Raw genomic sequence first — 15471 nt, forward strand, 5'->3', positions numbered from 1 at the left:
CTCATAAAATGTATGTTTCACACCTTGTCTCAAAAAAAAAAAAAAAAAAAAAAAAAAAAAAAAAAGGATGCGACTACTTCCTCCATCACTGGCAGCAGGTCACGTGGTGTATGTGGCCGCAGGTCACGTGGTGTATGTGGCCACAGGTCACGTGCTCCTCTGTGTTGACTGTAGAGAAATAAAAAAAATCTCAGTGTTGATCTGCAGTAGAGAGGCTAACGGCTAACAGAGAAGCTAACAGCAGAAAGTTTCACATGAAAACACCGAACAGACGCGTTATAGGATGAGCTAACGTGCAGAGAGCCGCTACCGCTCACAGGTAACATTTATCACACCTGTCTGTGTGTGTCTGTGTGCGTCTGTGTGTGTCTGTGTGTCGGTGATGCTGCACACACTGAGCTCTGATCATGCTAACACAGCTAGCCGTTGAGCTAACGCCGCAGATCAGTGACTAACTGTCTGCTGTGAGGGTACACGGTGTGTGTGTGTGTGCGTGTGTGTGTGTGTGTGTGTGTGTGTGTGTGTGTGTGTGTGTGTGTGTGTGTGTCCGGACAGATTTTATTATTAAACCAAACGGCTGGACAAGAGCTCAGGCAGAAGCTGAGGTGTTAGCTTAGCACACTGCAGAGAAGCTACAGTGTTAGCATAGATATCAGAGTTTCTCCGTGAGGCCGGTGCTGATGATGCTAACGTTAGCAGCGAGCCGTTAGCAGCTCATTCAGTGTGACGGTGATGAACAAACGGAATAAATGTGTCAGAAATCTGCATGAAATGATGAAAAACAGTTTGTTCACCAGCAGGTTTTCATGTTTATCACACAAGACAGAAAAAATACAGAAATCATTTAATTTACCATTTATTTACACTTCTGCTTAATACTGTGAAAAAAAAACACAAGAGACATAAAACACACTCAGTGCATATATAATATAAAATGTGAATTCTCATTATTTTAAATAATACATAACAAAAAATAGTAAATATACATTATAGAACATAAAATATGGCCATTAAAATACAAAAGGAACAATAAAGGGACTGTAGGCTGGGATTTAGTATTATAGGCTGGTTAACATCATGATAATAAAATAAGATAAAATAAACCTTTTGTTTCCTCTCATGGTGGGGAAACAGCAGTGGATAGCAAATACTATTAAGTAAAGTATAATTATAGTGAAATAAACCTTGTCACAATGAATCATCATTATTTCATATTAACAACCTGCTCAATGTACATTATCCTGCTTATTACATGGTTACTTAAAAAAATAATTGGCACATTTATGTGACACAAAATATTAATTTTGCTTGTCTCATGGTTATGTACCAAATAATCAATAATTTGACACAAAATATTGATTTTATTGTTCCTCCAGAGTCTGTGATCATAACTGTGTCCATAGCAACGGTCTGTTGCACAGAAATAAGAGACCACAGATTGCTGACCAATCAGAGTTGAGTATGGATGTATACAGGTATATTGATCCATATCAGTAGCAGAAGCAGCTAATTATTGGTTATCGGTATTGGCTGATAAAAATCCATATCGTGCGTCGCTGAATATTTTATCAGAGTTTGGTGACTGACTAATATCAATATCTGATCAGGGCTGCACAATCAATCACAGTCAATAAAATCACAATATGGCCAGGTGCAAAATCCAAATCATAGAACCAGAACCAAATTTTTCTTTTTGAAATAATAAAATCTGAGAAAATGTCATTATAATGAGGTTCTGTAGAGCTGCAGAGATGAGCTGAGCTACAAATCTTTGTTCTCCAGATGAAAGAAAACATGTTTGTTTGGTTCAGACCTCAATAAATATCATGGTTTTAATTAGGGTTCAGATCTGGGTCAGATCTGATCTTAATCAATCATTAGTAATAATCAATTAATCAAACATACAAAATGTTAAAAAGCTGCATTTACCAAACAACCTCTGAAAGTTTTATCTCCACAGCAACATGTTCCATGTTCTCTGACACCATTACATACACCCTTAGAAATAAAGTAGAAGGGTTCTTCAGCTTGTCTCCATAGCAGAACCATTTTTGCTCCTGTTAGAACTTTTTATAAAAGTTCACTTGAAACCATTTCAAAGACTCCTACCAAGAACCCAACATAAAGGGTTATACCTAGAACCATCTGTGAAAGGTTTCACCTAGAACCCCCTGTGAGAGGTTCCACAGAGAACCCTTTCATCGCGCTATGGTTCTACTTAGAACCGCCTCTGGAGGTTCTATCCAGAACCTTTCTGCCTTCCTTAGGGTGCTAACAAGAATCCAACCAGGAGGCTCTACCGTGAAGCTTTTTATATTCCAAGGTTTTTATAGAACACATTCACAAGGTTCTACAGAGAACCTTTTTATATTCCAAGGGTTTTATCTAGAACACTTCCAGGGGGTTCTGTTTAGAACCTTTTTATATTATGGTTGAAAGATCCCTTCAAGGATTTCAACAATCCTTGAAGAACTCTTTTTTCTAAAAAGATTCTCTGGATAAAAAGTGTTCTTAATGGAACAAAGAACCCTTGACAAATCCTTTCTTCCAAAAAGGGTTCTTCAGAAGCAAATAGTTCTGGGTAGAACCACAGCCCTTCAGGAAGAACTTTTTTGGAACCCTTATTTCCAAGAGTGTAGCCTGTGGAACATATAAAGAGCTACATGTTTCACATGTTTATTTGATAGAAGATCGGTCAAATTTTACATGATCAATCAATCGATCATTGATTAATTGTTATCATTCTTAATTTTAATAGTTTTATTTCAGTGAACATCACGTTTTTTTTCCTAAATCGTGCAGCAGCTCCGTATCGGCCTCAGACATCCGGTATCGATCGGTTCGGAGCAGAATCACAGACGTCGTTGTGTTCGTGTGTTTCAGGTGTGTGTGTCGTAACAGCAGCAGGATGCCCATCCCTCCTCCTCCTCCCCCGCCACCAGGGGGACCCCCACCTCCTCCCACCTTCAGCCAGGTAACCACACACACACACTCACACACACACACACACACACACAAACACACACACTCACACACGCACACACGCACACACACTCTCACACACACACACACACACACACACACACACACACACACACACACTCTCACGCACACTCACGCACACACACGCACACACACACACACACACTCACACACTCACGCACACACACACACACACACACACTCACACACGCACACACACTCTCACACACACACACACACACACACACACACACACACACACACACAAACGCACACTCACGCACACTCACGCACACACACGCACACACACTCACACACTCACACACACACACACACTCACACACACACACACAAACGCACACTCACACACACACTCACACAGTCACCATCAACATCGTCACTCGTCTCTTCTGTCTCTTCCTTCATCATCCTCTTCATCCTGTCACAGTCTTGTCACGACTTACTGTTTTCACATGTTTGGACATATTTTTCATCTAGTGATCCATCTGGCAATAGTTTTTCCATCAATCGATTAGTTGTTTGGTCCATAAAATGTTGATCTAAGTCCTCAAATGTCTCGTCCTCTCAGGCCAACACCAGCCCCCCCAAGCTGAGCAGGGAGGAGGCGAAAGGTCGCGGCGCTCTGCTGTCGGACATCTGCAAAGGCACCAGGCTGAAGAAGGTGGCGGTGGTGAACGACCGCAGCGCCCCGATGCTCGACAGTAAGAGCCAAACACCAAAGAGCCAAACACCTCCCACTGATCACCCATACATTCGCTTATACCAATACCTACACCAGCAACAGAGCCAGCCTAAACAGCAGGGGGCGCCGTGCGAGGAGCAGCAGCAGCAGAGGACCACCGCTCTGTCGCTAGACAGTAAGACGACAAACACTGTGGCATGTTAGAGGACGATGCAGGAGGGTTTCAGCCAGCCGCCATGTTCCTGTCCTCTAGATCCAACCAGCCAATCAGATCTTATTAAACCACAGACCGGATATCCACACTGATTATTGATTAACAGTTTATTAGATGAAATAAAAGCCTCTGACGTGGTGCTGCCAATTCATCTTTTAGTCGACAAACATTTCGTTTTTTCTTTTTGTCCCCCCTCCAGAGGAAGTGGGGTCATCAAAGGAAAACAAAACATCAGATTATTTGTTGTCATGGTGATTAATATTGGTTAATAGCTGTGACTGACTGTTCATAACTGCAGTAACTGTCAGTGCTCTTCAGTGACAGTCAATGACTGTTAATAACTGTTTATGACAGTTAATAAGTGTCAGTGGTGGTTAATAAGTTTAATGACTGTCAGTGATGTTTATAAGTGTTAATAACAGTCAAGTACCGTCAGTGAATCAGAGACTTTGGACCTTTTTATTAAACATGGCTCTAAACGATTAATCAATTATCAGAGTAGTTGGTGATTAATTTAATAATTGATTAATAATGGATTAATCAATCAATCGTTGCAGCTCTAAATAATATGACACATGACAGCACAGTTACTGACTGTAAAGGAAGAAGCTGTTCAGATACCTGGTGGTAACCAGGTAACGTCGTGTTTTTCCTGCACGTCTTTATGATGTGTAGCGTTAGAGAACCAATCAGAAGCTTTATCAGATCTTAGTACAAACATGCTGCATGCTGATTGGCTCACAGATGCTACAAATAATGCTGCATGATAAATAAAAGGCTTTAAACAGACCCTGTGATCCCAAAAAGTCCTGACCGGAGCGCCGTTGTTGAAAATGACCACGACAACAATGGAAGTCACTGAGATTGTCTATGTAGAGACAGACTCACACTCTGTTGGTGTTTTTGTACGTCAAAATAATTCAGAGTGATGCTTTTCTGCAGAACAAACACCAGACTTCAGTAGAAAGAGTCAGTCTCACAGAACTAAAGATGATTTGTCTTTATTCTGTTTATCTGCAACATTTGACACCTTCGACAGACAGTTTGTGAATCAGCTGATCACCCGATTTGACTGTTTGTTCATGTTTTATTGTTTCTGTTCCACTTTTTATTGTCCCTCCCTCCCTCCCTCCCTCCATGTCTGATCTGTTTCTATTGTTTGTGTCCTGACTTTTACCTTGACTAATGATTTAACTCTGATTTGACCTTTTCTTTTCCTCCTGTACTGATCTTTGATGAATCGGAGCCAACTGTCGGATATTTACACGTCTGGGTTTTAAATATTTTATTGAACACTCGCTCATAGCAGCACCACCGGACTCCTGTAAGACGACAGGTTCAAATCACATCATCAGGCTGTCGTCTGTCCAGGTGATGGACAGACAGGTGACGGAGCGGCTGGTTAGGACAGATCCTGCAGCGTCCTGCAGAGCGCCTGTTGAACTCATGATGTCCAGAGTTTTATTTCAGACTTAGTTTGCAGTAAAACTCTGTTGGTCCTCCACAGTGGTGTGACACAGCTGAGCATGCTGCACAGTTAGCTTGGTAGCTTGCTAACTACTTTATTAGCATCAAAAGCTGTGAACTGCATGTCAATTGCTAACATGGCGGCACTCGCAGCAGCTGCTACACCTAGCTGTAGTGCGGCCGTGCTAAGCTAGCTGATATTAAGGCTCTTCAGCTCACCTGCTTCCTGTTTACCTGCAGTGGAGGAGTGTAACACCTGAGTGGGTGTCAGTCATCTTTGGCTGTTACACAGACAGGAAGTAGATCTGGAACATCTGATGGGAGAACTCTGATTTATTCCAACTCAATTATTATTATTGTCAATAATAATTATTGTCTTGAAGAAGTTCTCAGATCTTTTACTTCCAGTTTAACTTTGAAGTTTTGAACCTGGACTTTATTTTCTCATGTTTTTGTGCTAAAGTGACTAAATAAGTTGAGTATTGATGCGTCAGTAATCATAATAATAAGTTTTTACTGCTGACAGGCTCAGATTGGTATTGTGAGTGTCTGACAACTGCAGCTGCATTTAACAGTTATTTACAATTTATTTTCTTGATTAATCAGTTAGTTTTGGGTCCATAAAATGTCAAAAAATGGTGAAAAATGTCTGTGTTTACATCCTCAAATGTCTTGTATTTGTTTTATTTTTTTAATGTATTTATTTATTAATTATTTGTGTTTATTTTTACATTTTATTTATGCATTTTTGTGTATTTTTACTTTATTATTTCTTATTTATTTATTTTAGTCATTTCATTTATATTATTTATTCAATTTTGTTATTTTTCAGTCTTTGAAAAGATTGACAGAATTCATTAATTAACACTGATCAACATTTTTCGCCATTTTCTGCCATTTTATTGAGCAAAATTAATCGATTATTGGAGAAAACAATCAACAGATTGATTGATTGATAATGAAAGTAATCGTTAATTGCAGCCATAAAAATGATAATCATTAATAATCACTACAGGTCAAACAGTCATGTTTTGATGTTGGAATAAACCAGAGTTACCTGTCAAAGGTGTTTTCAGACCCTCTGGTTCATCAGACCTTGGCTCAGGTGTGAGGTGGGCGGAGCTAATCTGGGAATAACGTGGTGTCACCAACTCTTTGTACTTATAAGGATAATGAAGTAAGTTGTCATGCCTGGTCAGGTACAACATGTTTGAACTGGTCCACAGAGTCCTGAGAGGAGGTCTGATCAGGTGAAAACACCTGTGCAGGTGTGACGTCACTGTTCAGACACAACAGGAAGTTCATTCTGTCAGCTGACTCACTGGCTGTTTGAATCACTTCACGTTCTGTCTGAACACGCTACAAGAAAATGTTTTAAAGGTGAATTTTTTTTATCTGTTTGTCGCTCGCAGCCCTGTGATGTCATAACGTTAACGTGTTCTCATTTGTCACTCATGTTGTGCGGTCGATGATGTCATCGGAGCTGCGTGGGAGCGTAAACACTTCATTCAATTTTAACATCTCACCTCACTACACCTCACCCCCCTGCATCATCTCACCTGAGTGTCTCACGAGTGTCACATGACCTCGCCTGCATCCCCTCCTCACCTCACCTCCGCTCATTGGCTCATACAGTCAGTGATGTCATCGTAGTGTCATTGTAGTGTCATCATAGTGTAGTGATATCATGCCCTCAAGGAAGTCGAGCTTTCATTCACCTGTCCAATGGTTGTGGTTCTCAGAGCCCAAAGGAGGCGGAGCAGCAACAGGAGGAGCCAATGGCAGCACAGCAGGAAGTCCGTCAGGTTCTGTTCCGCCAATCGGAGGGCTGTTCACAGGCGGAGTTCCTAAACTGAGACCAGTCGGAGGTGAGGACTTTTTCACTATTTATTTAATTTGATGTTTCCTAAATATTTTCTACTTTTTGTACTCTTTTATTTTTTATTATTATTATTTATTTATACTTGTGTAGTTTTTGTATTTTTTTATAATCTTTGTTATTTATTTATGTTGTGTTGTTTGTTATGTTTTGAATTGTTAGTATTTATATATTTATTTATTCTACTTAGTTTCTTCTTTTCATTTTTTTAAAAATTCTTGCTGTATATTATTATTTTATATTTTAATTAGTTTTTACCTTTGTTTACCTTTTTATTTTTTATATTTATTGCTTTTTTAAATGTTATTTGTTTTAATTCTTTTTTAGTTTTTATAGTTTTAGTATTTTATGCATTTTGTTTATTTTATAGATATTTTTTATTTTTTTCATTTTTTTTATATATCTTGTTTTTTGTTTTGACTTTTTAAATTATTTCTATCATTTATGTTATTTTCAGCAGAATATGTTTTGTTTTTAAACGTTCTCACTTTCACGGTTCTCGCAGATGGTTCTTCTGGACGTTCTCCCTCCACTCGGGCCGCAGCGCCCCGCCCTCCGAGCCATCGCCATGATGACGCAGACAGCCCCTCCCCTCAGGCGTCCTCGCCGATGGAGACGTCTCGTTCGCAGCGTCCCTCTCTGCCCAACCTGTCCTCCTCCCCCTCGTCCCCCTCCTCTGCAGCCTCCTCCCCCTCCACCAGCATGAAGCACTCCTCCTCTGCCCCCCCTCCCCCGCCTCCTCTCTGTCGCCGCGGCAACGCCCCTTCCCCTCCCTCCTCCTCTTTGTCTTATAACAGAGAGAAGCCCCTCCCCCCCACCCCGAACAACACCCCACCCCTCCCCTCCAAACCTCCCCCGTCTCCTGGCAACAGCAGACGCCCTCCCACCTCAGGAGGAAACCCCGCCTCCTCCTCCTCATCTCTGGCTCCACCCCCTCCACCCTACCGCATCACTAATGGTCCGGCAGGTGGTGGCGCTGGCGAGCCGGCGCCTGAGCTGCCGCAGCGTCACAACTCCCTCAGTAACAAGAGGACCGCCCCCTCACCGGGAGGCCACACCCCCACCAGAGGCCCCGCCCCTCCACCTCCCCCCGCCTCCCCTACCCCCTCCCAACAGGGCGCCAACAGGCCGCCGCCACCCGTCAGAGAGACGCCAGGTAGAGGAGCAGGTGAGGACTACACACACAAACATGCACCATATTGATCAGATGTGTATTGATCTGCTGTGTTGATCAGCTGTGTCAATCATTTGTGTTGATCGGCTGTATTGATTGGCAGTGTTGATCGGTTGTGTTGATCGGCTGCATATTGTATGTATTGATCAGCTGTATGTTGATCAGCTGTGTTGATTGGCTGTATTGATCTCGCTCCACAGCTCCTCCTGTTCCAGTCCAGTCGTCGAGGGCGGGCAGCAGAGAAGCCCCGCCTCCTCCTCCCTACAGGACACACGGTAGCCCCTCCCTCTCCTCTGACCCCCCCACCAGAGGAAAACCACCTCCCCCGCCCACCCGCACCCCCGCTGCTCCTCCCCCGCCTCCCCCTCCTCTCCGCAACGGACACTCCTCTTCCTCCTCCTCCTCCTCCATCCCTCGATCATTTGTCGGTGAGTCTCATCTCTCCTCCATCGCTCTCGTGTATTCAACCTGCAATCATCAGTTTTATTATCGATTAATTGATCGTTGTCAGTAGTTTCATTATTGATCGATCAGTCTCAGAGCATGTTAAAATCTTTCAAACATGACCGGAGAACTTCCAGTTAATTGTCATGTTTGATCCCAGAAAAACACGTCTGTTCCAGCTTTTTTAAAGTCTGAGGTGACGTCTTTAAATGTCTTATTTTGAACAAAACTCAAATATGTTTGAGTTTGACGTGATAATAAAGAAAGAAAATCAGAAAATCTCCATATTTGAGAAGGTGAAAACAGTATTTTAAATTACCTTAACGAGTAATTGATTATTAAATTGATTGCCAGCTATTTTGATGATTGATTAATCCTTTTTGAGTAGGAAATTGCGTTTTTAATAAAAAACATTTCAGTTTCGTAAATGTAAATATTTTCTGGTTTCTTTACTCCTCTCTGACAGTAAACTGAATATTTTTGAGTTGTGGACAAAACAAGACATTTGAGGACGTCATCTTGGGTTTGGAGAAACATTTTTCACCGTTTTCTGATGTTTTACAATAAAAAACTATTAATCGATTAATTGAGATAATAATTGATTTATTAATCGACTGAAAATAATCATTAGTTGCAGCTTGGTAATCGATGACTAAAATAGCTTAATAGTTCAACTTTTTAATTCCTTTTATTTACCACTTGTCTGGTCGGGGAGAATTCTGAGATCTTTCCCTTTCGCTCTTGAAAAATTGAAGCAAAAAATAAAAGTGTTGTGTTTTTTATTTTTGTAGAGTGTAGTTGGAGCTTTGTGACTTCCTTCTTTTCCTTCCTCAGTGTCTTCTCTCTGTCCTCTGACCTTTGACCTCTCCTGTATTTGTCCTCCACCTCCAGAGTTTGTAGAAGGAGTGAATTCATCAGTTTTAATAGAAACTGAAGTTGTCTTTTCTCCTCCTGCAGATGATTTTGAGTCCAAGTATTCGTTTCATCCTCTGGACGACTTCCCTCCTCCAGACGAGTACCGACACTTCGCCAAGATTTACCCCAGCAAGGCCAACAGAGGTGCACAGTTACTAGTTATCTAAATCACAGTATGGCTTTATACAATATGTGTTACAGGCAAAGTGTGTCTTAAAACATTTAAGTGAAGGAGACAGTGATGTCCTGTCCTACACATCAGATCCTACAGACTTAAAAAAATCATTTAGTACAAGTCCTGCAATAGTCAAAGTCACTTTAACATGTTCTTCAATCACAGTAAGAACAATGATGTTAAAAATTATCATTGCCTCTAATATCACAAATCATATCATTTGATTTTATCGATATAGATAGTAATCAATGTGCTTATCAACAGTGCTTTCCATAATTTGATGCACAAAATGAAGACATGACATGCAAAGATGTGAAAACATGCAGCAGGTTTTTTTTAACTGGAGTTAAAATCTGACGGTCGCTAATGTTTCTGTTTGTTGCAGTGATGAGAGGAGCTCCTCCACTGCCTCCTGTCGGCAGGTGAACCATGAAAACTGCACCACAGCTGGAACACACACACACACACACACACACACACACACACACACACACACACACACACACACACACACACAGCCCTCCATCCTGTTTGATGACATCACGTTCAGCTTCGTCATCCGCGACACTTCCATCACTGCCTCATCTATGCTCAGAGCTGATTGGCTGAGGAGAGGTGTGATCATGTGACAGAGTGTCCTGCAGAGTGAAGCTGCTGATGAAGAGGAGGAGCTGCTCTGTGAACTCTGACCTCAACTGAATTCAGCTTCTTCTTCTTCCTTCATGGTTTTGTTTTTTTTACTTTTTTTTTTTTGCACGTGCACTTTTTGTTTGCAGACCAGCAGCTCCACATCTGTGCAGCTGTGACTGCAGGTGTGACTGCAGCTGTGACTGCAGGTGTGACTGCAGGTGTGACTGCAGCTGTGACTGCAGGTGTGACTGCAGGTGTGTCTCCAGCTCCTCTGATGAAGTTAACGACACATGAAGAAGACCAGTGAGTGAAGCTGAAAGCTGCTGCAGGGACTTTAGTGTTCTGCCTCTTGCGGATGGACTGAAGGATATTGACCAATAGGAACAGGAAATGAAGAGGTGTGTTCCGGATTAAAGATGGATTATGAACATGAGTATTTTAACATCTTGCAAAATCAACTTATTTAGTTTCCTGCAGAGTTTGATAAGTTTCTGTCACAGAAAAGTTCCTTAAAATTTGAGAAGGTCATATGTTAAATACAGATACAAACGGAGCATCCTGTCTGTACTCTGCAGGTCTGCATTTCTGAGCGTTTTTTTGAAAGTTTACAGACCAAACAGAGCCGCCGTACCACTGGGAGTCATCAGGGGGCAGTTTCACCGAGTAGCTGATCAGTCAAGAGAGACATGACATGAGGACACGAAGAACAAGCTTTTAAGATCCTAAAGTGTTGAAATGACATCGTCTGTTACTAAGCGGGAAGGATCCTCCGCCTGGAACAAACTCTCAGACAGAAAGAGAATAAATGTTCTTAACAAAATGTTGAACTGTTCCTTTAATGTTCATAATTCAGAGGTCCTGATAAACCAGGAAGACAAACTCACATTGATCTCAGCTCCTTCACAGGGCTGCACCTGGACCAGGATCCAGAAAAACTGTAACTTGGACTGAAGTCACATTCTGTCCTTTCAGTTGGATAGACAGACAGTTGGACAGACAGACAGTCAGACAGACAGGAGGTGTTTGGTTTACAGCAGGATGACATGATGAAAACACCTGTAAATACTCAAACTGTACCATCATCATCATCATCATCAGCCACACCTGTCCTGCTGTTCTCAGCAGTGCGACTCGCTTTATTTTGGCGGGACATGACCTGATATGACCTCGGACACGGATCAGTTCCTGACGAGGTTGAGTCTTTAAGTGCCAAGATGGACAAAACAAACTCACCTGAAGTCACCTGACTCGTCCTGCTGCAGGCTGGACGGCAGCTCGTACCATGTTGGTGTGATGTGGGGGTCGGGTGAAGGGACAGACAATCACAGAGAGACAGGAAGTCTTCCAACTGCAGCAAGGACTCTTCCTTCCTTCATTCCTTCCTTCCTTTCCTGCCTTCCTTCCTTCTTTCCTCCCTCCCTCCTCTAACTACAGACTGAACTTGGTGCATGTCGTCTTTATTTGAGCGTTTTTGTGTTTCGTCAGCATGACGCTGATGACACTTCCCGTCTCAACATGCAGTGTTTAAATAATTACCCATCATTCAAAGCGTTTCCATTCAACAGTTTGATCACAGCTTCTGAATTTAATGAGGAAAAGTTGCAGTTATTGAGAATAAAATTCTGTTAGGAGTAAAAAAAAGTCACTATTATGAAAAAGTTCTAACTTTAAAAAGTCATAATAATACGAGAATAAATTCCTGTTTATGCTAAATGTAACATACAGATACAGATGGAGCAACACAACAAAATCTGTTACCAGACTCCATTTAAAAAGCTGCTAATTTAATGTTCTCTTAATTGTTGGCAAAATTACACGTGTCTTAGAACAAAATATGATAAGTCCTCATAACGTTCTGTTATTTGTCAGAAATTCACCTCATTAAAGTAGGTCACTGTTCACTACCAGACTCCATTCAAAAACCAGCTAATTTTATGTTCTCTTACTGGTGGGCGTATTTACCCGTGTCTTAGAGTGAAATATGATAATACCTCATAATGTTCACTATTTGTGGTAAATTCGGCTCCCTAGTTGGTTGACTCTTCATTACCAGACTCCGTTCAAAAATCAGCTTATTTTATGTTCCCTTATCTGTGTCTTATGACTCCTAATATTTTCAGTTATTTCTGGTAAATTCAGCTCACTAGTTAGTTCACTGTTTGCTGCCAGACTCCATTCAAAAATCAGCTAATTTAATGTTCTCTTAATTGTTGGCATAAGTGCATGTGTCTTAGAACAACATATGATAACTCCTCATAATGTTCAGTTGTGATAAACTTGGCTCACAAGTTAGTTGAATCTTCATTTCCAGACTCCATTCAAAAATCTGCAAATTTTAGGTTGTCTTGGTTAAGGGCAACTTTTGAAGTAGCCAACAGTTGAAGAGAGACATGACCACAGAACACAAAGAAGAAGTTTTAAAAATCCTTAAGTATTGAAATATTTTATTTTGTTCTCATGATATTATAACTTTTAAAACTGCAACTTTATTCTCAAGATATGACCATGATTTTTTGTTTGTTCGTTTTTTTCTTTCTCAAAATAAGACGAGTTTATTCTCAGAATCTCTGATCTGATCTGTTGTCAGCGTCGCTACACGTCTTAATGTTGGAGCAAAGTTGTCATTTTACAAGTGAGAAGTCAAACAAAAAGTCAAAAACTTTATGAGTAAAAGTCAGAATATATGGAGAGAAATATGTTGAGATATAATTTGAACAAAGTCGTGATGATGTGACAAAAAAGTAATGAGAAAAGTCGCGATTTTACAAGTAAAATGTAGTTTTACAAGAAAGAAATGCAACAAATACAATTTTAATAAGTGGAAATAGTGAAAATAATATAAATTCAACTGCATAAAATGGCTTTTTTTTACTCAAATGACGGCTTCATCTCATAATAATACATTTATCCTGAAAACTTTGTCTTTAATTTTATGACTTTTTGCCTCCAAACATGTTTATATTTTTGTGGTATTTAGACCTTTACTCAAAAAATTAATTTTCATTAACTTATTTTTTATTCCGACTTTATTCTCAGTCATATCATCGTCTCAACTCGTGTCTTATTGTGTCTTAATATTAAATCTGAATTAATGAACGTTTCCTCTCTCAGTGCCACGTGACCACGTTTTTTTAAATTCATGCTTCTCATGTTGAGATTTAAAACTGCAGGTTTGGATCCAAATCATGTGACCAAACACTTTTCTCTTTTCATGTTTAATTGATTTAAAAAATTATTCCTTTTTTTAAAAAAAAAAAAAGAATCAGCTTCATTTGAAGATTGGTGACATCACAGCAGCTCATTAATGATATTAATGATTATTTTATGATCTGATTGGCTCTTTGTGTCACTGTGGAGCTTCAGTCACAGTTAAAGATGCTTCAGCTCTGCTGTCAAAATATACAACTACAACCTCTTCATTCATGTTCTTCCCTCACTGTTTTCTACCAAACTCCATTCAAAAATCTGCTGATTTTATGGTTTTTACTGGTGGGCCAAATTACCTGAGTCCTAGAACAAAATATGATAACTCCTAATAATATTTGGTTATTTCTGGTGAATTCGGCTCACCACTTGTTTCACGTGTACCACCAGATCCCATTCAAAGATCTGCTAATTTAACATTGTCTGGGCCTTCTGTCAAATGTTTGCAGTCCAGTGAAGAGGAGCAGCAGCTCTTCTTCTGCTCTGTCAGGACCAGTCTGAGGTGATGAAGCATTTTTAACTGCGACAGGACGTCCTCCGACCGTCTGTTTGCCTTACAAACTGTGTGCTGTGAATCTCGTTCAGTCATAAATTGTAAAAAAAAAACAAAAAAAAAAAACTTCTAAACAAACAGAAACATGTTAATAAATGTTAATAAAGTGACTTATCTCCTGTGACGGAGGACACTCAGTCGTTCTAACTGTAGTGATGATCGTAGCTCTAGATTCAAACTGGGATTGATGGTTTGGTAGAATCCCAGTTTAACAGCATGCTCTCTCTGTATTTTAACTGCAGCCTGAAGTCTGAAATAAACTCTCCATCATTTTTCTGTTTCCTCTCGTCATTTCCTGATCCGTCAGGAGACGGCGTCATGATGCTGAGGGTGTTTTGTTGGTCTCTGAAATCATTTTATTCAGTTTCATGTCTCTTAGTCAAAGCACAAGACAATAATGAAAATCAATACTTACATGTAAGTTTGAAAATACAGTTTGACCAGATTTTAACAAGGAGCAGCAGTAAACTGACAAGGTAAAATGAGAAATTAAAATAATTTATAAATAGATAAAAACAGTATTAAATATTGAAAAAGTCTTTAAAATGTATCAAAAAACTTATAATCAGTTCACACAGCATATTATTTTATCCAGGGTTTTGTAATGTTTGTCGACTGTGAACCCTGAGAGGAAAGTTTTTTTTATTATTCATATTAAACCCATGTTATTTCCTTCCCACACATTCTCTTATGGACTCCATACATTAAAAAAACTAAGACTATAGAAATCAAATCAATGCCAGTTAATGGATAGAAAAGTATTGAAGGTGAGAACGGTCGTATTTATTCTTATTCCTTTAATCTAACCGTTATCTCTAAATCACAAATTAATTATTTCATCGTCTCAAGACGAAAAATTTTTTTTTTTCTCGTTCTTTTAGACTTGGAGAATCTCTTTCTGAGGTGTCTTTTTTTCAATTTCAGAAATCTTAAAAGCTTAAAAAACTTCACTTGAATTATCACATTAATTGTGAGCACCAGAGTTGTGTAAATGTTAATAACACATCTTATTGATTAAAACAGGGAAACGATTTACAAATAAATGGATAAATCCATCGATTAAGAAGGATCATTTAATCCATCAATAAAAAGGTCCATTTAAAACTGAGGTCGGTCAGTTTGCTGTATTTC

At 39.9% G+C, this 15471-nt stretch overlaps 1 protein-coding gene across 2 annotated transcripts; it reads left to right on the forward strand.

The window, feature by feature from the left end:
• Nucleotides 1–174: 174 nt before the first annotated feature.
• On the forward strand, nt 175–14612 carry wipf2b (WAS/WASL interacting protein family, member 2b). Of its 2 annotated transcripts, none has more exons than XM_084743683.1 (8): nt 175–321; nt 2884–2974; nt 3572–3704; nt 7109–7234; nt 7751–8413; nt 8620–8847; nt 9821–9922; nt 10339–14612. In XM_084743683.1, the coding sequence occupies exons 2-8, from the start codon at nt 2909–2911 to the stop codon at nt 10377–10379; spliced, it is 1359 nt and encodes a 452-aa protein (XP_084599809.1). In that variant the 5' UTR covers nt 175–321; nt 2884–2908; the 3' UTR covers nt 10380–14612. The 2 variants fall into 2 exon arrangements, with proteins under 2 accessions (XP_084599809.1, XP_084599808.1); XM_084743682.1 differs by having other exon boundaries at nt 175–319; nt 3572–3860.
• Nucleotides 14613–15471: the final 859 nt, after the last annotated feature.

This window comes from Lutjanus erythropterus, chromosome 19 (genome assembly GCF_056507025.1).
Source record: "Lutjanus erythropterus isolate fLutEry1 chromosome 19, fLutEry1.hap2, whole genome shotgun sequence".
In the NCBI taxonomy this organism is placed as follows: Eukaryota; Metazoa; Chordata; class Actinopteri; order Lutjaniformes; family Lutjanidae; genus Lutjanus; species Lutjanus erythropterus.